We start from the raw sequence: 26307 nt of genomic DNA, 5'->3' as shown, positions 1-26307 counted from the left end.
TTTTTAATTAAGGTTTTGCTTTTGATCATTTCATTCCCACTTATGAATGCATTGAACAATCACTGCCTAAAAAACCAGTTGGAAAACATTTTGGCATTATCTCTTCAAGTCGAACATACGAATGAAATATATCCAAGAGAAACTCCTACATATGTACAAGAGATATATCTGAGAATGTTCACAGGAGCATTTTTACAATAGAGAAAATCTAGAAACAATCCAAATGCCCATCAGCAGGATAGTATATTAAAAACTGTGATATCGTTACTCTATGGAATATCATATGTCAATCAAAATTAATGAACTACCACAACCCATAACAATATGATGCAATGTATACATTGAATTAAGTGAAAAGAACAACACCTTTTCATAAAGGTAAAACAACTGATGCTTTGGGGGAACACATACATGTAAGAAACCTATATTTAAAAGGAAAGCAAAGGAATGAGGAATGTGCGGTTCAGTATAATATTGCCACTGGAGGAGTCAAGGGAATGAGATGAAGTTAAAAAGATGATCAGATGTAAATTACTGCTAAGGCTCCAGCTCTTGTTTGGGATGGCAGGTTCAGAGATGCTTATTAAATTATTATAAAATAATTAAGAGGTTCCTGAGTAGTTAGTATAAGGTTTTCCTTCTTGCCATAAAAAACGAGAACACTGGGCAGAATAGATGAAACAATCACCTTAAGGCATTGGATATGACCCAAGGTTGAGATTCTTAAGAAAGGAAAAGCATATAAGGTGCACTCCATACTAGCTTTTCTGTCTGGAAACAATTTCACAACAATTTCACGATGAGGAACTGGAGCTCAGGCAGACAGAGGGCACAAGGCTTACAAAGCATAAAGAACACCCTGGTGTTAAAAACAGAGATTAGAATCAAGCTTGCTAATGCAGTGGGAATTTGTGACACAGATTACTAGAGAGAAGGGAGCTAAGAGAATAAACCTTGGAAATAGGCATAGCGTTTTTACTCAGGTTCCTCCCAAATCCTAAGCTGTACATATGCAGGCTTTCTGGACCTGGTAGACTGCGCTGGCTGAGGGCTGAGAGATGAAGAGCAACTTCAGAAGTCACACAATATAATGAAACTCTCTGATAAAGCAGGCTTGGAAAGATATTTGTGAAAATCTCAAGGCATTCAGTTGAGACCCTAGAAAGCTCACTCATTAAGAGTAAGAAACCATACCTTAGGAGTAAGGGCTGTGCCCCAATACAAAAGAAAAAAGTAAAGAGTACTATCCAAACAAAGCCTAAAACCAAACTTTGATAAGATCAAGGTGATGCTCCTTAATTTAACTGCCTGTTTTTTTTTTAAAAAGCATTTAGATAAAAACATAAATGAATACATTATACATGTAACTGGAGTCATAGAGGGAAAGGGGAAACAGATGGGACAGAGAAAAGATTAAAGAGATAATGACCAACATTTTTAAATTGATGATTAATATCAACCTATAAACCCAAGCAGCTCAGTGACCCACAATGAGAATAAATACAAAGAAAAATACTTCAAACTGCTGAAAACAAAAGATGAAGAGATGTATTCAAAGCAACCACAGAAAAAAGACACAATACCTACAGGAGAAAAACAATAAAAATTACAGCTGACTTCTCTCCATAAACAGTGGAGGCCAGATGACAACGGAATGACTGCAGTGCCAGAGAAAAAAAATAAAGTTCACCTAAATCTCTATCTAATCTGTAAACTCCCTTCCAAAAACTGAAGGAAAAAATACAGATTTTTTTTTAACCTACAAAGGCTGAAAGAATTCATCATCATTAGACCCACACACCATGAAATACTAATAGAATTTCTTCAGGTAGAACAGATATGATGCCAAAAAGAGGTCCATATCTGGAGAGAGAAATGAAGATAAGCAAAAACAGTAAATGTGTAGGTAATTGTAAAAGGTCCTTTTTAAAAATAAAAAAGTTGATTATTTAATGCAAAGTTCATAATAATGGATGGTAAAGTTTATATTTGTATCAATAAATTATATAACAACAATGGCCCAAAGGGCAACTGAGGTAAAAATTAAATTATACTGGCTAGAGTGATATCACCAAGATGGCGACACCTTTCACACCCCTCACAGTAAGAACAACTACAACTGTTCAAGAACAAGACACCACTGAGAGAATCCCAGAATACAGGGCTGAGGCTGAAGCATCCCCTGTACCACAGAGACCAAGACAGACTGCATTAGAAGGGTAAGAGAAGTGGCTACCCATTGACCACATTGCCCCTCCCCCAGGCCAATGCAGCATCATGCAGAGAGGTCTCCCCTGAACCTCTGGTTCCTCCAGTGGGAAAAGAGAACCCATGAGGTACAACCAGCACCCCCAGCATTGTGAGTCACTTTACAAGAGCCACTACTCTGATCTTCCAGCAAGAGGATTACTGGGGAATCTGAAGGCACAACCACTGAGAATCGGACTTTGACTGAGATGGGGGGAGGGTCTCAAAACAACCAGCACAAAGATCTTGGCTGAGAGTTCATACCTGCAGCGCCCAAGTAGTAATCCCAACCAACGCCTTTGCTCATCTGCAGAACCAAGTCAGGGGTACACTCTGACCAGGGAACTTGTTGGGGTGCAAATCTGTCTGACTCAGACGTTCAAATGAGGAGTTGTGCTGGTCTTAGAGCCCAAGCACAGACAAGGAGCTGAATCACAGCCCCACCCACTGTGGAGTGTCTTCTGGCCCCATCTGACCAGAAGGGCTGGCGACAACTCCTGGAAGCTGTGCAGCCCCAGCAGCACTTGAGCCAAGAGGCAGGCAGCAGAGCTGATCACCCTCAGAGCAAAGCCAGTACCACGTGTGTAAGTGTTCCCACACTAAGCACAGGTAGGACGATTAATTCATAGCCAAAGCAGAGGGCAGCTCCTGGCCCCTCCCAACTGGAGAGCCTATTTGGGAAACAGAAAGTGACCTGGAGCAGCACCTCCCACCAACACAGCTCCACCTGCTGTAGAAAGTATCTTTCAGCCCCATCTGACCAGAAGGGCTGAGGACAGGTCCTGGAAGCTGTGACCCAGTAGCACTCAATCCAAGACAGGCAGGCAAAGGCAATAGTTTGCAGAGCAAAGCCAGTGGCCCTGTTCGGTCAGGGAATGAGGGGTGCAGGTCAGTTTGAGTTAAGGCAATAAACTAAGAGCTTTACCAGCTTTAGAGCTGATTCTCCCACTGTGCCCAGGCAGGGCATCTAATATGCAGCCCTGCTCATCACTGTATACAGTCTTCAGCCTGTCCAATCAGGGAACCTAACCAGAGCACACAGGAAGCTGCACAGCCTATTCAACATCCCTACGTAGACTGGCACTGGAACAGAGAGCAGAGCCTGTGGCTTCCCCTGTCTGCAGAGCAAAACCAGCGGCCTTACCTGACCAGGGATTTCAGTGCATACTCTGAGCTGATTTGGGTCCCCAAACAACAAGCTACGCAGGTCCTGGGTCTTGCCAGGGCAGGAAGCTAATTAATAGCCGCATCTGGGGGCACCTGGCTAGCTCAGTCTGTAGAGCATGCGACTCTTGATCTCCGGGCCGTGAGTTCAAGCACCACATCGGGTGTAGAGATTTTTTTTTTAAATGTTAAATAGCCCCATGTAGTACTGAATGAGGTACCCACTCCTGACCATCTAGTAATCCTGACTAGAGAATCAGGCAACCGTGGAGCCCATCCTATAGCCTCACTTGGGTAAGGAACCAAGTCAGCAGTCCTATCTAACTGCTCGTAGCCAGCAGTATGCACAACCCCATCCCAGTCCTCAGAACTCAAACAGTTGCCTCAACCAAAAACAAGCCATAAATAGCAGGCACCACCTGCCCAAGGACAGTACCAGCAGACAGACCCAGAAACCCAGACTCAGCTGACTAGTGAAGAACGGTCTCTGCCAAAGCGACCCTGTAAACTTTGGAAGAGGAGCCCAACTACTCTTGTGGAGATACCAACATAAGAAATCAAGGATCAAGGAAAATCAGGTAAATATGACACCACTAAAGGAAAGTAACAAGTTCTGGTAACAAACCCTTATGAAATAAAAATCTATAAACTAGCAAAGAAGTCTGAATAATCCTCTTGAAGAAGTTTAGTGAACTACAAGAAAACACAGACAACTGAAAAAAAAAATTAGGAAAACAATGCATGAATAAAAAGAGAAGTTTAACAAGGAAATAGGAATCATTTAAAAAAAAGAAAAAGAAAAGAAAACCAAAGAGAAACACCAGAGCTGAAAAAATGCAAAAACTGAAGAATTCAATAGAGAATTTAAAAACTAGACTCAATCGTGCAAAAGAAAGAATCAGTGACTAGGAAGATAGGACATTGGCAATTGGAGAAGCAAAAAGAAAAAAGGAACGAAAAAGAAGGAAGAAAATCTATGTGGCTTATAGGCCATAATGAAAAGAAACAATAGTCTCATCGTGGGAATTCCAGAAGGAGAACAGAAAGGGATAGGGACAGAAAACATATTTAAAGCAATAATGGCGGAGAACTTCCTGAACCTAAGGAGAGAAATGGACATCTAGATCCATGAGGCCAAAGGACACCAAACAGGTTGAACCTGAATAGGACTGTATCAAGACACATTATAATTGTCAAAAGTCAAAGACAAAAAATTTTAATAGCAGCAAGAAAAAGAGAGAGAGAGAGAGAGAGAGAGAGAGAGAGAGAGAGAGGGAGAGAAGTTACATATAAGGGAACCCCCTGAGATGACCAATGGCTTTCTCAACAGAAACTTTTCAGACCCAGAAAGAATGGGATGACATATTGAAAATACTAAAAGAAAATAACTGTCAGCCAAGAATTCCACACACAGTGAAGCTGTCCTTCTAAAATGAAAGAGGGACAAAGACTTTCCCAAACAAATAAAGGTGGGGAGAGTCCATTACCACCAGACCTGCCTTACAAGAAATGCTAACCATATATCCAATAAGAGGTCAACATCCAAAATATATAAAGAATTCATACAACTCTATAGCAAAAAAATAACCCAGTTTAAAAATGGGCAAAGGTTCTGAGTGGATATTTTTTCCAAAGAAGATACATGAAAGGCCAACAAGTATATGAAAAGATGCTCAACATCACTAGTCATTAGGGAAATGCGAACTAAAACCACAATAAAATATCACCTAATGCCTGTTATAATGACTATCATCAAAAAGACAAGAGATAACAAATGCTGGCAAGGATGTGGAGAAAAGGGAACCCGTGTACACTGTTGGTGGGAATGTAAATTGGTGCAGCCACTATGGAAAACAGCATAAAGGATCGTCAAAACATTAAAAATAAAACTACCTTGTGATCCAGCAATTCCACATCTAGGAACATAGCCAAAGGAAATGAAAGCACCAACTCAAAATGACTTCTGCACCCCACGTTCATAGCAGCATTATTTATAATAGCCAAGACATGGCAACAACCTACTAAGTGTAATGCATAGCACGGTGACTGCAGTTAACAATCATATATTTCAAAGTTGCTAGGAGAATAGATTAAAAAAAAAAATTCTCACCACAAGATAAAAAAAAAAGTGTAACTAAGTGTGGTTATGGATGTTAAACTAAACTTATTTATTATAATCATTTTGCAATATATACATACATCAAACCACTATGTTGTATATGTACAACTAATAAAATGTTATATGTCCATTATGTCTCAATTTAAAAATTAGTTACTTTAAAAATAAAAATGAAGGGGCGCCTGGGTGGCACAGCGGTTAAGCGTCTGCCTTCGGCTCAGGGCGTGATCCCGGCGTTATGGGATCGAGCCCCACATCAGGCTCCTCTGCTGTGAGCCTGCTTCTTCCTCTCCCACTCCCCCTGCTTGTGTTCCCTCTCTCGCTGGCTGTCTCTATCTCTGTCAAATAAATAAATAAAATCTTTAAAAAAAAATATAAAAAAAATAAAAATAAAAATAAAAATAAAAATGAAAAAATGAAAATAGAACCATGAGCCAAGGAATACTAGAGGCATGTAGAAGCTGACAGGAGCCCCCAGCTGACATCCAGTAAGGAAATAGGGCCCTCAGTTCACAACTAAAGAACTGGGTTCTGCCAACAATCTTAATACACTTGGATGTAGATTCTTCCCATGATCTTCCAGATAAGAGCCCATCTAGCTGACACTATGATCCAGCTTTCTGAAACCCTGGGCAGAGAACTCAGATGGCTCTGCCTAGAATTCTGACCTACAGAACTGCAAGATAAAACTGGGTATTGTTTTAACCCACTAAATTTGTGGTGATAGAAAACTAATACACGATGCACTCACATTACGTGTTTTATAAAGTAATAAATCTTTTTTTTTTTTTAAGTAGTCTCCACGCCCAGTGTAGAGCCCAACGCAGGGCTTGAACTCAGGACTCTGAAATCAAGACCTGAGCTGAGATCAAGAGTCAGACACTCAACCAACTGAGGGAACCAGGAGCCCCATGAATCTTTTTGACATACGCCAACATAAACAAAAGTAACTTTTAAAAGACAATTAAAAGATTAATACTCATATATGGGGCACCTGGCTGGCTCAGTTAGTAGAGCATGCAACTCTTGATCTCAGGGTCGATTTCAAGCCCCATGTTGGGTGTAGAGATTGCTTAAAAAAATAATAAAATAAAATTTAAAAAGATGAATGCTCACACAGGTGAAGAACTCCACATAATCTTTGGACTGTATCTAATTGTGGTACCACTTTTCACTGAAACTGCTAATCTATATATTTGTTGCAACACCAATGGTAAACGCTATAATGAACATTTCTTTAGCTCCATGGGCTTCATGGGAAACATGGTAATATTCTTTGAAGCACTATTGCTCCTAAGTGTATTTTCATCACCAGATTTATATTTTGTTCATATAGTTTCATAAAAAGCTGTTCAGTTTCTAGAGAAAAGGTAGTGTATCCTATTTTACATACACAGCATTTTCTTTCAGAATTAAACTATAACCCCACAAGACCCCAAAAAATGTTCAAAATGTAATGTTCAAAAATTCATTGCAAAAAATACATGTGGCCTTCTAAAAATTTATTAATTTAAAAGATGGGCGACTATTACAAGTAATTACCAAATTTTCAGCACACACATTTTATGCCTTATCCCGTGATCGACACCAGTTGAAGAACCAGTGACTACTCTCACAAAGTGGGATTTCATCTTTAGTTTATCATTCCCGTCAAAATCATCATCAAATTTCCTTTAAAAAATCCACAAGGAAATTATCTTTGAAATGGATGCCCACCTAAGAGATGAGGAATAAATACGATGGCTTTTGTCTCTTCATCGTATGTGAACAGACCTTTTCTTTTACTGATGGATCAGAAACACCAAGCTTCTGTTTTCTGTGAAGAAAGCCTGTGCACATGTTGCTCATACATTACCATTCGCAAAAGTCATTAAAATACGGATGAGATAGAACAGCAAAGAAAGAGTATTGAAAGTTATGTATTCTCTATATATTCTGATGATACAATATTAATTTAATTAGAACATGAGGTTCCCAAATTAGCCACTGGACAACTGGGTATCCAATGATATTTGGAAAAACACAACATATTACAAACAATGAAGTTGGGATTGCAAAAGAAACTACAAATACAATTTCTGGCAGCACAGTGTTTAATAAATACAATTTAAAATGTTACAGAATTGATTCTTCTTTGGATAATGGCTAAGGAACTGCCATCAAACTAACCCTCCCAAAGATAAAAAGTTCTGGGCAAAATATGAACAAATAACTATTTGAAGGCCCTAGAAAGTAACAACAAGAAGACACACACTGTGGTGTAACTGACATTTGAAGAAAGGAATGACTTAGGTGCGCTTCCCATTTTTATGACTCAACCAAATCCATTCAGTGCTTGCAGGCTAAATGTATGTTAGAAAATTCAGAATCTTACTAACTTGAAAAACCAGAGAAAAGAGCTTGAGCAAATACAGAAGGTGGAAAGTGAGGGGAAAATGACGAAAAGAAAGCTACAGGAAGGAAAAAGAAATTTCTGTGAATAATAAACACTGCCAAATCTCATGCATGCACAGAAAGACTTCAAACAGCTCAGCTAAAATTAAAATAATTAAACTAAAATTTCAGCTGCCATACCTCAAGGGAAACAAAGTCTGTAGCTCAAGTTCAGCCAAGTTAAATTTCTGCTTTAAAAATAATCAGCAGTCTTCAAAACAGATTTCAAAGTCTCTACACAGTATTGTTAATCATGTCCAAGATAAAATTTAAGATTATATATTAAAAAATAGGAAACATGACCCATGCTCAAGAGAAAAAAGAATCAATGGAGACTGATCAAGAGAGAACTTGGAGGTTAAAATTAGCAGAAACGAATTTCAAAGATAGAGTATGATAACTCTGCTAAAGGAAATGAAGGTAATATGCTCATAAGTAAAAGATAGGAAATCTCAACAGAGAAGTAACCATAAATAAATAATCTTCTAGGAGATACATAAGAGGATAGTTTCATGACTTAGGAATTGGCAAAGGATTTGTAGACAGCACACAGAAAACAAAAACCCTAAGAGAAAAAAAATTACTAAATGGCGACTAACATAATAATTTTAAAAAAGAAAAAATTAATAAATTATATTTCATCAAAATTTAAACTTCTACTCATCTAAAGGCATTATTAAGAAAATGAACAAGCAAAAAAAAAAAAAAAAAAACAGGCAAACCACAGACTGGAAGAAAATATTCATAGAGTATATATCTGACAAATGACTGATATCCAGGTAGATTAAAAAAAAACTTCCACAATTCATTAAGAAAAACAAAATCTAATTTTTAAAAAAATTGAATAGACACTTCACAAACGGAGATGTATAACTGGCCAATGAACATATGAACATTTGTATCAGGCAAATACAAAATAATATCAAAAGAAAATGCTATTATACACTCACCAGAATGACAAAAATTAAAAAAAACATATCATCAAAGGTTGTATACTGTGTGGAACCACCAAAACTCTCAAACACACCTGGGGGGAATTTAAAATGAACAACCCCTTTTTAAAATGGTCTGCGTTCTAAAACTACACAGCTGATCTATGCTGAGGGAGAAAAAAGCAGAATAATATTTGGTTCTGGAGGTTGGGAGAAGCCAATATTGACTAGAAAGAAGCATGAGGGATATGATAAGTGTTGGAATTCTGAGGTTAATAAATATATAGTCCTCTTAAGTCAAGAACTCACAGTATAGTGATTTTACTAACATCACACAGCCAGTAAGTAGCAGACCTGAGATACGAACCCGAGTTCCATGTTCAACAGTACACAACATAAAGTTAACACGATACTGATAGAAAAGTCAGACACAGATCAATTCTTGATGCAACATGGCAGCTCTCCTTGCTGTTTTCCATTACCTCTATCTCTGACATTTCAAAGGTCACACCGTGAGGTGGAAAGTTTAAAGGAGTTGAAATGACAAGTCCTGAGTTTGATTTTAAGTAAGCAGCTGCAAATTGTTTCTAGAACCTAATGTGGGTCCCATGTCCCACTTTCGAAATCAGAGCTGCTCCACTTTTACCTGCTTTACCTGTACATCCTGAAGGAAGTATTTTCTGGTAAAAACAAAAAACAAACAAAAAGCATAGTTTGAAAAACATGAGGCGAAAGAAAGCCATGTTCAATGGCTTTTCCCATTTTGCCCAAATAGAAGTGTTCACACATTTCTGAGATATTTAAAACTCAAATTCAGAAGCTTAACTTAAATTATGCATCAGTTCTGGGAATTCTTTTGTTATACACATGAATCTTTTTGTGTAACTGATAAGTGAATTTGAATATGATAGTTCACAGCATATAGGAAATGAATTCATTTTACTAATCGGTGAATAGTGCCGGCATGAAACAGAAAGTTTACCAATAATTACCATGAGTTTTCTAAGATCCTTCATGAACACATAAAACTTGATAATAAAAAAGTACAGCTAACATTTACCTGTCAGTCATCCACAAAAACAGTAGTTTTATAAAAATGTTCCCAAAAAGAAAATATTTAAAAACTGGATATCAGTGTCAGAGTAAGTATCTGTACTAATAATTGTGGTATATAGCTAAGGTCCACAGTAAATATTCTAGTAAAAATAAATGTGCTACACATTCATGAATCAAGTCATTTTGATTAGAAATAAACATAGACAACTGTTAAGATTAGCTTTTATATCTATAATATATAATAATTAGTTTTATAATACTTAGTATATATATTTAACAAGGTTAAATAAATATGTGCATGTGTGTGTTTGTGTACGTATGTGCACATGTGTATCAGACTACTGGGTGCTTGACACTTCAGAATAAAGACGGTTCATAAAAAAATGTTCCTATAATGAAAAATCAATTGTGCTATGATCATACCAACTCCAAACAATGCATACTGTGCAGACTGCGCCCTCAGAGCTATGAAAAGTAAGCATGCTGTTCTTTTAATGTCAAAGTAGTCATTAATGTGCCATGATGAATAACAGAGGTTTATGCCAAAAATCCTGAACACGAATTGATGGCTTCATTATAAACCAAAGCAATAGTAAATGCTACCTAAAGAGCTAAATACTTCTCACCAAAAATACGACATTAAATAATTAAACCTTTATTTCGCAAAATCGAATTTTATTTAAATAATATTAATGTTTAAGATCTGTGAAAATTTGTCAGTAGAAAAGAGTCCATTTGCCCTAGGTAATTTCAAGCCTTACATTTCATTTTTATAGAGTGGCCCTGCAATTTATCATCAAATAGCAACACTTTTGAGAAGTACTAACAATAATTAGTGGAGGATGGCAGGCATAAAATGGGGCTACTCCAGGCAAACCAGATCATACGGTTACCTTCCTAGGAACTGAAAACACCAACAAACCCAAATATCCTTTGGTCTATTAAGTTCTTTGTAATCTTGCTTTGAAATATGGAAGTCTGCCTATCTCATTAGATGTATATGGAAGGGAGAGAAAGACTGTCTTTAATGTCTATTCTGAATAAATTCCAGTCCTATTATGCCCCTGTGTGGCCAGCCAGTACAGCAAATTCACTGTCACCCATTCGGTTACAAAGAAAAAATCACATCTGGAAACAAAACAAAACAAGAGATTTCTTCACTGTACAAGAGCGATTACTAAAAATCAGTAAATGGAAAAACTTGAAGGATATTAAATACATTTTCCACAAATTTTATCACAAAAGATAGTCATCATTATCATGTATTTGAATACTGCTCAAAGCAATTGATTACTCAATGCAGTGAGCGCTGTTAAAAAAATCTATCTTCCAGCATCCCAATATTTATGTTTGCTTCCAAAGACAAGATCACAAAATTTAGGCTTCATAATGAATTTAGTACTTGAGGATTTTTTTATTGGCAACAAAAGCAATTATCTCTGTATCTGATTAAATATTTAATTTGGAAAAACGAGTTTATAGTAAGAAAACTTGATAACAAGAATTTAGTGGCATTTCCTCAAAACCTGTCATGTGCATTGATGTAGGATGCAGACACTGATTTTTTTTTCTTGCTTTACCTTCAGTTGTTTCATTTTAGTTGTAAAAGCACAGAGGATGTCCTGTCACCTCTTTATGCACTGAAATGGTACTCAAGAACCATAATGATAAGAGAATAAGCTAAAACCTTTCAGTATGAAATGTAAGGGTCCTTGTATATGGCTTCCAACACCAAGTCTAAAATATTCTAATGATTTTCAGTCATAAATAAATTTCAATATTCATTTGATCATAAAAATACTTCAGCAATCTATATTCATATACAGTTTAGTAATTTACTATCCATAAAATATTCCTGGTGTGTTTAAAATCTTGGCTCTTTGACAAGTTGAACCTGCCAATGTTTTCGGAGTAACTATTATGGGAGATTTTCATCTTTTAACCTTTGATTGCTTATATGTCATAGAAGTAAACTGCCCTACCATCTGAAACCTGATGAAAGTTGAGCTGCAGATTTCAGTATGTGATTAGCTACCTAGAAGTCTCAAGACTATTACTTGAAAGGGTCCTCTCAACCACATACAGTCTACAATCGATGCATTGTACTATTCTAGTAATTTCTCCTAGAAAGCTCAGAATAAAATATAATCTAACTGTCCATATCTATGATATTATTTTTCTATCAGTTTAAAGATCATTGTTCATGTCACAACACAAATACCGAATATTTCATTTGAACGAGTCCAAACAATTAAATGATTACTAAACATGTTATAACAACCAAAACTGCTCTTTTCAGAGGGAGAGTTACATAATTGATGCTTTAAATCTCAAAACCATTAATGTCCAGTCCACAAGGTTGAAAGGCTCATTTATTTAGAAAGACTTTTCAAGTTGTAAGATCACATCTTCTGATGACATACTAGGGTCATTATTTTTCCAAGACTTTTCCTTCAAGAATGATTTTTTAGTCTACATCTTACTTTCTAATTCAATGCTAACTGAAATGTTGATGTCAAGCCATTTGAATTTTTTTAAAGAATCTAAGCAGAGAAAGAGTTCTAAAGGACCAATTATATCTCATCTGAACACGAAGTAACCAAAACATTAAAATATGTGGAGGCATTGAGAGTTATATAAACTTATATTCACTCTTCATACTTCTAAAATAATAACTATTTGTATAACTGATTTCAACTAATTTTAAAAGTAAATCAAGAGACGATTATTCATGAAAATCAGTAGATCTGCATGTGAAAAAATGTCTTATGTTTTTTGAGGACTAAGAAGTTAAGAACATATAAAGCAGATATATTTTTCCCCTAAACCAGAATAAAATTTTATTAAGTGGTAGTTTCAGATAACCTTACATTAAAAAAAAATCAAAGAAAGTTAAATAAGACTGGTCTTACAGAAGCATCAGAAACTTCACATTTTAATGTTTAATTGCAGCAACATAAAATTCTAGATGTTTAATAATGAGAGCAGTGCAATTATAAGCATGTCAACAATAAAAGAAACTTGAAGTAAAACAAAAGCATAGGGATAGGGATCCACAATCCCATCAAAATATAGATATTCTCATATTTTAAAACTAACATTTCCTTTAAAACTAATTCCATGCCATACTGTGCAAAGCACAATTTCCCATGTGAATATATACCCAGACCTAATATTAATATTTTTAAACTCATAAAGTCTTGGCATTTTTAGGAATCAAGCAAAGAGAAGATTTATAAAAGATGAGTACAAATCCTAAAACTCTGGTAGCTTCAGGTCATGGAAATTTTAAGAAAGCCATAGTGCCTCTTCTATTTAAATATAACATGCAATACAGATTATTTCTACCATAAATTACAGACAGTCAAGACCCAAGTGATACATTACTAAATTAAAAAACCTAATATCTTAAAACATAGATAGCCTATTATAGAGTATCATATCACTTCATATACTGTTATATACTTTATCTAAAAACCAAACATAAAATAAAATTAGTCAACTGAATAGAACCATACTGAGGAAAAAAGTGAAATTTTATTAAAAAACAGATATGTTATTCCATATTCAGTGAAAAGATCATAGATACATTTATCATCAGTAAATATTTTAAATGCCAACAAATTTTAAAAGCATCCTTTTCATTTGCTAAATTAAGACACATACTGTGTAATAGGTTTTTCAAAATCTCTAAATAGGCTGCCTCACATTGTTCAGAAGAGACCAGCAGAACCATTCAATATTCTATGCACTATTAGTTCTCCCTCAATTTCCAGAAGGTTTTAGTGCATTATTATCATGTTCACAGAATTTCTTTCTTAGGCTTTCTCCACGTATGTTTAGTTAAAATGGGGTCTTTTCTATAGGAGGTATATAACATTAGAAATTCTCACAACGCAAACAACTGGATAATAAAACTACATTTTAAAAGCCTTCTTTAATAGGCTGTCTCTTTTAGTGTAAGCCAGAGACGCCGTCTAAAACATATGCTCCTAATTTAACAATCTTCACCACACACACAAAATGATGAGGTTGAGAAAGCAATAGGAATTTATAACAAAGCATCCTTTCAAACTAGCCGACCAAATACAAAGCATGATTAGCAGTTTGATAATATAGCTTGTTTAAAAGTGATTATTGATCTACCCTGCATAGAGAAACGTCTCAGACCCAGGAAACATCTTCCGCATGTTTTACAAAGAGCATGCATGACTGCTAATTCACATTTTCCAACAAATCACATATGATTATATATCTCCCTCCCTATATATGCATTGTAATCAGTGCCATGATCACAAAGGAAAAAAAAATCTATCAGGCATTTTAAGTTAATCATCTTATTTATTAGAAAATGAAATCATGAAACAGCCTGTATGATGCTTCAGAGGTCAAACTAGTTAAATTTAAGATGCTTTTGGTGCCTTGAAGTAAGCTTATTTTCCTTCTTAAAACCAATTAAGAAGAATACTATATAAAATTTTATATTTATGGTAAAAAGACAACACCCTTATAATACCAACATTTCAATACAGAACAATTTTTATAGACAGATGAGATTTATTATTCTGAAAATATCAATGCCAAAAGAAATATAGTTTAGCTTTACTCACCTTGCATTGTTCAGCGTTTGTCCAAAAAGCTCATTTTGTAAAATATTTGGTGGGGATGAGAAAACCCCATGAAAATGAGATAAAACAGAATTGCAGACCTGGCGCAATGTCTCAAATTGCATTTTTTTTCTTTTTTTTTTCCCCTTCTCTTATTTTTCCTTACCACCTGTCTTTAAAGTCATCTATTTGCAGACACCATCAAATACAAACATGCCAATCAAGTTCCATATTTCTCCTGAGCTCTGTAGAAACTGTGCTTAAATGAGCAGAGGTTGATAGTTAATTGTACAGTCATTATTCTTCTAATTCAGTCGTAGAAGATTCAGCACCCGTACAGCTTTCGGCTTTCTCCTGACTGTAGCAAGAATTCTAAACAGCAGTAAGCTTTTTGGGCATTCCCAGCTGAAGTGTGAAGCTGAGCTGCTCTCATGTACTCTACTCATATTTCTCTAAGCCTATTAAAAACACGCAATGAATAGATGCTGTCGTCAGGAGTTTCAGCACATCTGGCTGCCAGCAATAAAAATCTCAGAAGTAATAAAAATGGGGACAAGGTATCTTCTCAATGTTACTACTGGGTAAGAAGAAGAGAAACGATGCATTTCCTAACCCTTTCTTCTTTCCCTGAAAAACGAGTAACTCCAGCAACAGAGTATGTAGGTCTCTTCACTGTGAAGGCTGCTGCATAGGACAGAACGCTCTAAAAATAAGTGGTATATCCTTCGTTTGATATCATGAAGCTATAAAAATATGACAGACAATAGGGCTTTTTATTGCCTGCATTTATAAGGCCATTGTTTCCAAAGAGACATTTGGAAAACTTACTCGTCTTAATTTCTTAGTTAATTTTAAAAAGTCTTCATTTATTCTTAAAGAGAAGTGAATAATGTTCAATCCAGTCCCTTTCTAAGGGCCATACATAATGACTACAAGATTATTTGTGCAAAGAAATTTGTGCATAGAAAAAAAATTATACTCTATCAATTAAAATTCATTTAAGCAGCACTCATTAAATATGAACTTTCCCACAAATTAAAACACACACACACACACACACATACACACACACAACTAAGCCCAGAAAGACTTTATAAACTATTATTAACTTATTTCAATAAATGGTGGTCATAGCATTTTTCAGAAAAGAATATTCCCTGAAGCCTCCAATTGCTTTAGAGCACCCCAGATCACCGTCCATTCGCAAAAGAATAATTCTGGGTTAGATAAAACCTTACGTTATCCTATATCCAGGTACATCATCTTTCTACAAAAGATGCTCTAAAAGTAATGTGTAAACCAAATTTTAAAAATCTTCTCCCTTATAGAGACAATTAACATATTCATTAATCTTTAACTGCCCCTAAACCATGACACTTCTATAACAGATATATGCTTTTAGCCCTTTTTTACCTCAATTTTTAGCTTTAACCCATTCTATCCCCTTCTACACACACACACCACTAACAATAAATAGGCACTTAAATACACTAAGAAGTTTTTTTAAAAACCGGTGAATTCTAGGGGCGCCTGGGTGGCTCAGTCGTTAAGCAGCTGCCTTCGGCTCAGGGCGTGATCCTGGCGTTCTGGGATCGAGCCCCACATCAGGCTCCTCCTCTGGGAGCCTGCTTCTTCCTCTCCCATTCCCCCTGCCTGTGTTCCCTCTCTCACTGCCTGTCTCTCTGTCAAATAAATAAATAAAATCTTTAAAAAAAAAAAAACTGGTGAATTCTTTGTTGACATGAATAAACATGTCACAAAAGAACACAAAATAAATATGCAACAATATACATTTTTTAATGACACAAGATAAACATGCAATAATGCAAATTTTTAAATAACTAATTTATTTCTTTTAGAAACTAAGATGTTCAATTATGGGTTTATCCTCAACTGAGAGTGCTTATTATTTATTATTTTATATTTTTATGGGCACACACTAATCTATTTATGAAACATAATAATCATAAGGTTTTTTGTTTATAAAGTTCTTCTATATTTACTTTTAAAATTTTTTTAAAGATTATTTATTTATTTGAGAGAGAGAGAGCATGAGCAGGGTGCATGGTCAGAGGGAGAGGGAGAAGCAGGCTCCATGTGGGGCTTGATCCCATGTGGGGCTTGATCCCAGGACCCTATGATCATGACCTGAGCCAAAGGCAGACGCTTAACCAACTGAGCCACCCACGTGTCCCAGGACTTCTAAATTTATTTTTTTTTAGTATCAAGAAAATGTGAGCAGGTGGTAATTCTACTATTGTTTTACAGATGAAAAGAAACTGAGGCTTTAAAGGATTAAAGATCACACAGCTCATAAAAACTGAATGAAGGTCTTTGCTTTGGACTCCATGTCTCATGCTCCTTCCCTATCATTCTATCTTCTACATATGTACACATCTGGGCACACGCGTGCACACACACACACACACACACACCTATTTGTGAATAGATCAGTCTCTATATGTGAATAGGAAAACCACCTGTCAGTGACGTAATCAAGAATATTTCAGTTAAAGCAAACATCTCAATTATTTTAACTCACAAGTAACTTTAAATAGCTTTCTTTCCTTAACTCAAACAGAAGCAACCTGATGTGCTTCAAATTTTTAAGCCTCTGATCATGTTGATTTTTTACATCTACAAAAGGTCAATTTCTGTAAGTGAAAACACATAGTTTTAAAACCCTTAATTTCCAAGCTTATACTATCTGTGATGAATATATAATTTCCAAGCTTATACTATCTGTAATGCATATATGTAAGTATGTATATATTTCCCCCTTGTGGGTAGATTCAGTTTTTATAAATAATCAAAAGCCCTTCTGAAGCAAGTCTGTTAAATAAGATGATTACATTGCAAAACGCTCTTTGTTGCTTAAAAGAAAGTTTCTTTTGTTTCAAAATTGGATCTGAAGGCAAGGTCATAGGAAGAGTTTCAAAAAACGGTCTCAGCAACGGAAACATCACTGGAATGAGCAGTAACGTGACTTCTTTGAAAGACTAAAGAATACAGCAACTACCTTCCTCAGAGCCTTCTTTTTCAGCTCTGGCCATCCAACACACGCTACTGGTCAGCTTTCTCTTAGTTCCCTCACCATTCTAGAAGTGATTTCTTCCACTCCCCAGCCCTTACCAACTTTTCACCTGCTCCCATTCATCGTTAAGGACTCACATGTCACTTTCTCAAGAAGACCTTCTCTGACCAGGATTAGGTCCCCTACCATGCACTCTCGTCATATCCTGTATTTGCACTTCATGCATTTGGTAACAGTGTCACTATATATTTATTTGGGGAAAAAAAGTTTATGTCTTTCACTTCAGTCCCATGAGGTTAAGGTTCATGAGTCTTTTATTCTAGCATCGTGCCTAGTACAGAGTAAGTGCTCAATAAATATTTGTTGAATGAACAGTTGCCTATATTTTATTGAAAAGGTAATTAGTTTTTAGTCACATCCCATAAGTGGGATAGGAAACTGCTCAGGGCTCAATCTGGTTCTTTGTTTCTGTGTTTATTTTAGCCGACCACATCATATTATAAGGTTCGTAAATACAAGAGCAACTAATATTTGCAATCAAAAACATTATGTAATTTGTTGGAATATCCTGAATATTTTAAGAATGTTTATAGCTAATATTTGTTTTACATTTTCTATACACTGTAGGCCACACGTAACATAAACATTGGAGGCTTCTAGGAGGAGAGAAAGAACATGGCACTTGGGAGTTTAATGGCCTGGTTTAAGTATTAACTTCAAACCTAACCGGCCATTATACCTCACGACATTCACTTTATATATCCGGGCTATGGTTTCTTCAAGCTACGTCATTTACCTCACAGGGTTATTATTGTATTTCAACATGTAATGTATATAAATACATTCCATAAACTCTAAAGTACATAGTAATTGGAAGTAACCTCACTACGCTACCAAGGAATCAAATGATTGGAACCAAGATTCTAACAATTATGTTCAGGTATCTTTTATTTACCATATTTATTCATGCACTTCCTGATGCATTTATTCACAGGCTTCTTTGTGCAAGGCTCTATCCCTCTGTTAGATATTGACAGGATACAATGCTTACATTTACCTCTTTCCGGGAAAATTAGATAATTAGCTCTACGTTTACACTGAGTCCAGCTGAGAGGCATTAACTCTCACAAGTGATATAGATGGTGCAAACCTGGCTGCACGATTAGAATCTTTAGCACCTCACTGGTAATGAAAAGCTAATTAGAGTTCTCGCAGAAGAAGAGGTGTTAAGAAACCTCCAGCAGCAGAGGCAATTTTATTAAAGAAGATATCTAAAAGGTTAACCAACACCTGAAAGAGTATAATCTCATTCCTCAAAAGAATTCAAATAAAACAATAACAATGTAATGTATTTTTGGCCATTACATTGGCAAAGTATTGGCCAGAGGGTCAGAGAATGGGCACACTCTCATACTATATTTATTGGGAGAAGCGTACACAGGTAGAACCTTTCTGAGAAATAGTTAGTAATATGTACCAAAAACTTTAGAAGTGTTCAGAATCTGAGAGAACACTAGAAGAATAAACACCAAAATGTTAATATTGATTATATCTGAGTGAGAACATCACAGATTTTTTTTCTTCATTATACCTCTTTATACATTAGCCACAAGAAAAGCCCCAAGTTTAATCCACCTGCAAGTGGACAATTCTACAATTACAATGAAATCATAACCATACATATTAAGTACAATGTTGGCCCGTGAGCTTTTTCTTAGCAATGCTCAAGTAAATCAAATGCTAGATTATTAGTTTTCACACGGTCAGCTACATCCATTAGCAAAGGTATTCTCTTCTTTATCAGTGAGTTCCTAAAATTCTGTAATCATTCAAATTGCTTAATTAGTACTATGAAACATCCAAATGAAAGGAGGGAAAAAAACAGCACTAACATGTTTCTATCATCCTCAAAAATACTGGAAGTATAAGATCTTAAAAATTAAAATCACTTAAGAGTCTTGGTTTACAAATGCCTAAAGTCTGTGGGCTAAATGTCCTAAGAAATGTAACACAAACTCAAAAATTAAATGAAAGAATAAAAATTGGGAATTTATTCTCTTCTAAATTAATAACAACACAAGCCTCTTACTTGATAAGACTCAATCAGTCATGACATACTTCGATTTTATAATTTTAAAGATGTCTCGGCTTATTTTGAATTTTTAAGAGTACCAAAGTGTGTCTATTAAATGCTCCATACATGCAAACATTTAAACATAGCTAATCAATTACTGAAATGATATGATATATAATATGCATAATCCACAACAAAAATCCCAGAAATGCTTTCAAGGAATTTTTCATTTTCTTAAAATACACACCTGTAGTTCTATCTATATAATTGGAACAACTGCACTGTCTCTTCTGTTGCATTATTCTTGCTCCATTGCCTCTTTGAAGCATCTGACTGATAAAAATCTAAGGGTTATATATAAGAAAGATGTCCAGAGAACAAGTGTCTTCATATGTTTTGCAAATTAATGTCACTCACTGTAAATATTTCCCTGAGGCAAGACCATAGAACCATTCACCTCAGGGATAGCAAATGAGCAAATAAAAGGCAGATGATGAAATTTCGAGCCAAAGTAGAAAGGAAAAAAGCATTCAATAAAGGAAAATTGGCCTGGACTTCAACTTAGGGTGCACAGTATACGGTATATCCAGGGAGGAAAGAGAGGAAGAATGGCCCAGACTTAAATAAGCACACTACAAATCTAGAGATTCCAGAGTAAAATCAGTGGAGAAAACAGTGGAGTTCAAAATACCTACAGCAGTTTTCATAATAGGTTTTTTAAAACATGTTGATACTGTTATTTTCTGATATACAAAAAAGTTCTATAGTATTTCCTGGGGCTTGAACTCTCTATCTCTCTGTCCCTAAGGTTTGGCCATTGCTGCAGAACAGACTCCTAGCAGTTTCTACCATCTAATTCATAAAGGAAAGGGGGAGCACAGTGAAAGCCTCCACGAATGCAAGAAGCCCCACCATCATTATCATCTCTCTGACTCCTCTTTCTAGGCCAGAAATATGAGGGCTAAGCCTACTACACTTGGCTCAAGCTGCATTATTATGAGAGGTATTAACAGGGTTGCTTCAACAGTCCCGTGCCAAGCAGCTCTTACCAGAGTAGTTCCCACACCTACAAGCTGGCAGCCACTGAAATTTCTTTTCCATTGGACGCAAGAGTCAGGCTAGACTTAAGCTCCACAATGAAAATATCTAGAGTATTTTATCTAATCTGACACCTAGAGATTCTACCTGTTAGAAGAAAGAGAACCAAGATCTCTGGCAAGTCCCTCCAGTGTTAGGACTACTAGTTCCAAGTATATGTCTCCTTGATAACTATCAAGAGAATCACTGGAAGCAACACAACAATTTCAAGGAGTTATGTCAATATGAGTAAGGGCCAATTCAATCTCTAATAGCTACATTCGCCAGGAGCCACAGTATAAGAAATGTTTATAGCTTTGGGACTCCAAGCACTCACACCTAAGCTTGCAAACTGAATGCCCATAGTTATCACATGAAAAGTAGAAATAACAATCATTGGCACAACTATAAATCTGTTTTAGCAAAATATGGGAGAAAATGGAATACTATGCAATAATACTGGCCTCCAAGAGGTCCCATCCACAATTCCTTTCTTTTTTTTTTTTTTTAAAGATCTCATCTATTTATTTGACAGAGAGAGAGACAGTCAGTGAGAGAGGGAACACAAGCAGGGGGAGTGGGAGAGGAAGAAGCAGGCTCCCATCGGAGAAGCCTGATGTGGGGCTTGATCCCAGAACGCTGGGATCACGCTCTGAGCCAAAGGCAGATGCTTAACGACTGAGCCACCCAGGCGCCCCCACAATGCCTCTTTCATGCAATTTCCTTCTACTCATTACATCATGAGCAAGTGGAAACAGCAAAAATACACCAAGATATTATCTCACTACATATGGATGCAGGGAAATCAATTAAGAAGCTAAAGCATTAGTCAAAGCAACATATTAGTCGGCTTGGATTAAAATAATTACAGTATGATGCAGACAAAGAAGGACTAAAAAGGTAGATGTTGAATCAACAGGACCTAATGACTGATCTGCTACAGGGACGGAAGGTAGTGTATGAAGGTCAAGAGTGGAGTCAAAAATGACTCTCAGATTTCTCTCTTAAGTAACCAAGCAGATAGTTTTAAAATTTGCTGAGACAGAAAATGCTAAAGGAGGAGCAGACTGAGGGAGAAGGAAAAGGAAGATGATGAGTTGTTGAATTTAAGAAGCATGCAAGAGAGCTAAAAAAGCAAGTAAGTAAGCAATTGGACATGTCACTCCGAAGTTTAGAAGAGAGTTCTCATCTAAAGATATAAATTCAGGAAGCATCAGCATGTTAGTAATGACTTCAAATCAAGTAAGTAAATGAGATTACACAAAGAGAAAGTTCAAAATGAAAAGAGGGGGGAAAATTAAGACAGAACACAGGGGAACTAAGTTCCACATTAAGTCATCAGGTAAAGAAGAAGCAAGTCAAGGAGAAAGAGGAGGAACCACCACAGAAGTAGGAGGGAAATCAGGAGAGTGTGGTGGCCTAGAAGCCAATAAAAGGCTCTGTTTTAAGAAGAATGGTATGGTCATCCCTCTGTTATATATTCTGTCATCTGGAATTTGAATGATTATCATTTGTGACCCTGTGCTTCAAAACAATTCTGAAAAGAGCTCTTTTGGCCTGAAATCACTCACTCCATAAGACCCAGACCTAGCATATGAAAACAGACCAAGAACAGACATCCAAGTTTCCTTCATCTACCCCCTTTCCTCCCTTGGTGAAAGGTATGCAAACAAAATTTTTAGTCTTGATACAGCCAAAGCAGAGGACCTTATGCAAATAAACTCATGCAAATCTACAGGTATCTTGATCCAACACTACCAACTTAAAAATACAATTGGATATGCCTGGCCCTTAGAAATGAACCGAGATCAAGATTAATCAGAGAATCCAGTTACTTACGAGTGAAGGCAATTAAGCACCAAATATGAAAGTAGAAAGGAAAAGAAAGTATAAAACAAATAAGACCTATTCTATTAATTTTCTGCCTAGCTTTCCCTTTTCCTTACAAGCTTCTTCCTAAAATACCTGGTTTTTTATTATTGAATCTAGTTTAGAAGCCTCTAAAAGATAGAGATCTAATATCTAATGATATTTGTCATAAGAATAACATTTATTTTATGTGTGAATCAAGTCACCAGTGATTTTAGTACTATGCTATTTCCTATCTTAAAAGAACCTCCTCTGATCCCACATTTCTTCCTAGGTACCGCTCCATTTTTATGATCCTCTTCACAACAAAATTTCTTCAAGGAGTTGTCTATAGTTGCCATGTCAACTTCCTCATTTTACATCCTCTTCTCAATTTCATCTCTAATACTCCACCAAGACTGCTCTCACCAATGACTTCATGTTGCCAAATTCAAATGCAATTTTGTTCTTTTCTCTCTTATTACGTTTGTTTTATTTCTTAATTCCACTTAGCTAACATACAGTGTTATATTACCTTCATCTCTGTTCTTTTCTTAACATGAACTTTAACTTAACTTGACTTCCCTCCACAGCATTTAATACTGATGCTATGCTGTCCATGGCCTTTTAACCATTTTTTGTCCTCTTTGTTCTTTAAATACATTCTCCTGATTTCCTGTTCCTCAGGGGCAATTTTTTCTCAGTGTCTTTTGCTAGCTCTTACTCCTCTCTTAGACCCCTGAATGTTGGGAATGTCCAAGGCTCTACTGTGACTAAGTTACAGATTTCTGTTCATTTTTTTCTTTTAAGTAAACTCTACCCTAATACGGGGCTTGAACACACGACCTCAAGTTCAAGAGTTGCATGCTCTACCAACTGAGACTGCCAGTTGCCTCAAGATCTTCTGTTGTTTAATCTACATGCTCTCGCTAAGTGACTTAGATCCATAGCCTTAAATACCTTGTATATTTATACCTTTGTCCTTATCTTCCTCTAGAACTCCAAATTGATATAACCGCCTCTCAACTTGACATCCCCAAATGGAAATCAAAAGGTCATCTCAAATATATGGCCAACAAAATTTCTGATGTCCTCATCCAAACCTGTTTCTCCTTACAGTTTTTCCTATCTCGGAACAACACCATGATTTATCCAGGAATTACCCTTGATATCTGTTTTTCTTTCACACTCTGCCACCCACATCAATCAGTAGGTTCTGTCAACTCCACCTTTGAAATGGAACACAAATCCATCAAAATTCCCATCTCGCCACCACAATTCAAATTCAAGCTACCAATATTTCTCGCAGACTACTTCAATCACCTCCTAATTTCTCTGTGCATCAATACTTGTCCTCTACAACCATTCTCCACACAACAGAATGACCATACAAAAACATTAATAATATTATGTTCCTTCCGTGTTTAATCACAATGGCATCCTATCAGATTTAAAACAAAATCTAAACTCTCTCATTTTATAGAAAGTAAGTGACCTGCTTTTTTTTTTTTTGGTCCAAGTGATTGGTGACAAAGTTAGAATGAGCATCCACATCTCCTTACAGTCCAGTGCTCCTTACACAGTACTACCATGTCTCTGTCAGTCAGCAACTTCTCACGAATGCTCTCATTTTAAATGTAAGCTAATTTTATAAGGGTCCCCAGAATGCAAAAAAGGATAATGTGAAAACACAAATAAAAAGATCAAGGTAGGCTTGGACATATACATAACTCCAAAATCTTATATTTTTTGAGGGAATAAAACACAAAGATCCACCAAAGCACTGGATCAAAATACATTTAGGTAGGAAAGGGAAATATTCTAATGAAAAAAATCAAATTTTCGTAATCCTTCCCCACTCACAGGACTCTAATTCTTATTAAGCAAAGTCGACTATAAGAAACAGGTTTCTCACCACTTTCCAGACAGTGATTTTAAATCATGCCTCAAAACTTTCAACCACGTCACAGTTTACATAAGCAAATTTCAGATATATATCACAAGGGTGATATATATCTAAAAAGTGCAAAACAATTTTACCCCACAAGTTCGAGTACATATATTCGGTCGTCTTACAGCCATGAAAAATAGAAACTTCTTCTGAGAAATGTAAATAAAATTTGTCAATTCTGCTCTATCAACACAAACCAATTCTCGTGCAGAGAAAAGGAAGACTAAAATAGTTAAAGCGATTGGATAAACAGAAAACTCAGTAAGAATTTGAAAATATTACTGAGGAAAAATAAATTGAAAACTAACATCTAAGAAATTGACAAACAAAAAAAATGCTCAAGTGAAAATATATAAAAAGAAAGAAGAACTGAAAAGAAAAAAATAGAAGGGGGTTGTATCAGTAGAGAAGGGGAAGTCACCCTTAAGTTTAATTTTCCAGTTCAAGCACTGTGTAATTATGTAAGCACAGTAAGAACTGTTCCACCAATAACCTTCAAACCAACCTTGAAAGACCTTTCCAGACAAAGGGCTCCAAATCATACCTCAAAACTTCCAACTGTGTCAAATAATATATACAAAGCATCTCTCGGGTATATATCACAGAAATATAAACAGTTGGTTATAGGAAACAACAATTTTTATTCTCTGCACTATTTATTTTTGCTGCATTATTTGTTTGAAAAAACTAGAGTAGCCACAGATTACTCAAGAAGAAATCCATATGATCTGTATTAATGTACCTAACAACAAACTGTATCCCAAATCTTTGGACAATAACAATTTATCATGTATTAAGCTATCTTGAGATGCATGAGACTAACTCTTTCTTCAGGATTCCTAGTGTTAAAAGAGATCACACAATTTTAAAACAAAAACACTTACAAGAAGTATGCACCAGTACCATTATTAAGTAATGCACTCACATATACACACAGGCAAAAGTGGACATACACAATTAAAGATAATGAGACAATTTCTATAAATTTCTTATAAGTTAAAAAAAATTTTACAAACTCCTTCGGAGTTTTTTTTTTTAAGATTTTATTTATTTATTTATTTGACAGAGATAGAGCCAGCCAGCTAGAGAGGGAACACAAGCAGGGGGAGTGGGAGAGGAAGAAGCAGGCTCCCAGCAGAGGAGCCCGATGTGGGGCTCGATTCCAGGACCCTGGGATCATGCCCTGAGCCGAAGGCAGACGCTTAACGACTGAGCCGCCCAGGCACCCCAAACTCCTCCGGAGTTTTAACTAAATCTCTCAATGGCTACAACACTTTTATAGGTAGAGGCTATAGTCAAAACATGCCAGGATCATTTCTGGAAAAGTCCTGTCCCAAGTCACTACGTATTAAACATATTCCTACCTATTCCTCCCAGAAACTAAAGTCAACAAAGATCTTTTGCATTCGTTTATCAAGAGGAGCAGAGAAAATAAGCCACATTGACAAACTCAAAGGCAAAACCAGAAATCAAGAGAAAAATAGGGAAANAGAAGCTGAGAGTTTCATGTAGTTTAGATTATCTTATATAATTCTGTGTATATACAATTAAATACTCTATTCATAATGGAGTAAGAGACTAGTAAAAATTTGTTCTCTAATCTAGCAATTCTCAAAAGTATAGTCTAATGACCTCAGGGGGATCCCCAAGACTCTTTCAGAGGATCTGCAGGGTCAAACTTACAGTCCGAATAATACTAAAATATTATTTGCCTTTTGGACTCTCTTTTCTTACGGGTGTTAGGGTAGAGTTTACCAGAGGCTAA

The 26307-nt window shown here is 36.0% G+C and overlaps 1 protein-coding gene across 33 annotated transcripts in view; it reads right to left on the bottom strand.

The window, feature by feature from the left end:
* RIMS2 (regulating synaptic membrane exocytosis 2) overlaps positions 1-26307 on the bottom strand; it is a 561128-nt gene that overhangs the window by 348147 nt on the left and 186674 nt on the right. For 15 of the 33 annotated variants that reach the window (XM_040625675.1, XM_040625689.1, XM_040625693.1 and 12 more), the window contains exon 1: positions 14562-14683. The exons of the other annotated variants lie outside the window; for them this stretch is intronic. In XM_040625675.1, the coding sequence (XP_040481609.1) occupies positions 14562-14683 (122 nt within the window). Of the gene's footprint in view, positions 1-14561; positions 14684-26307 lie in introns of those variants that run through there. 33 annotated transcript variants of the gene reach the window in all.

Source organism: Ursus maritimus, unplaced genomic scaffold (genome assembly GCF_017311325.1).
Source record: "Ursus maritimus isolate PB19 unplaced genomic scaffold, ASM1731132v1 scaffold_9, whole genome shotgun sequence".
In the NCBI taxonomy this organism is placed as follows: domain Eukaryota; kingdom Metazoa; phylum Chordata; class Mammalia; order Carnivora; family Ursidae; genus Ursus; species Ursus maritimus.
Note: the sequence above shows the minus strand (reverse complement) of the source record. Positions and strands in the feature narration are given on the sequence as shown.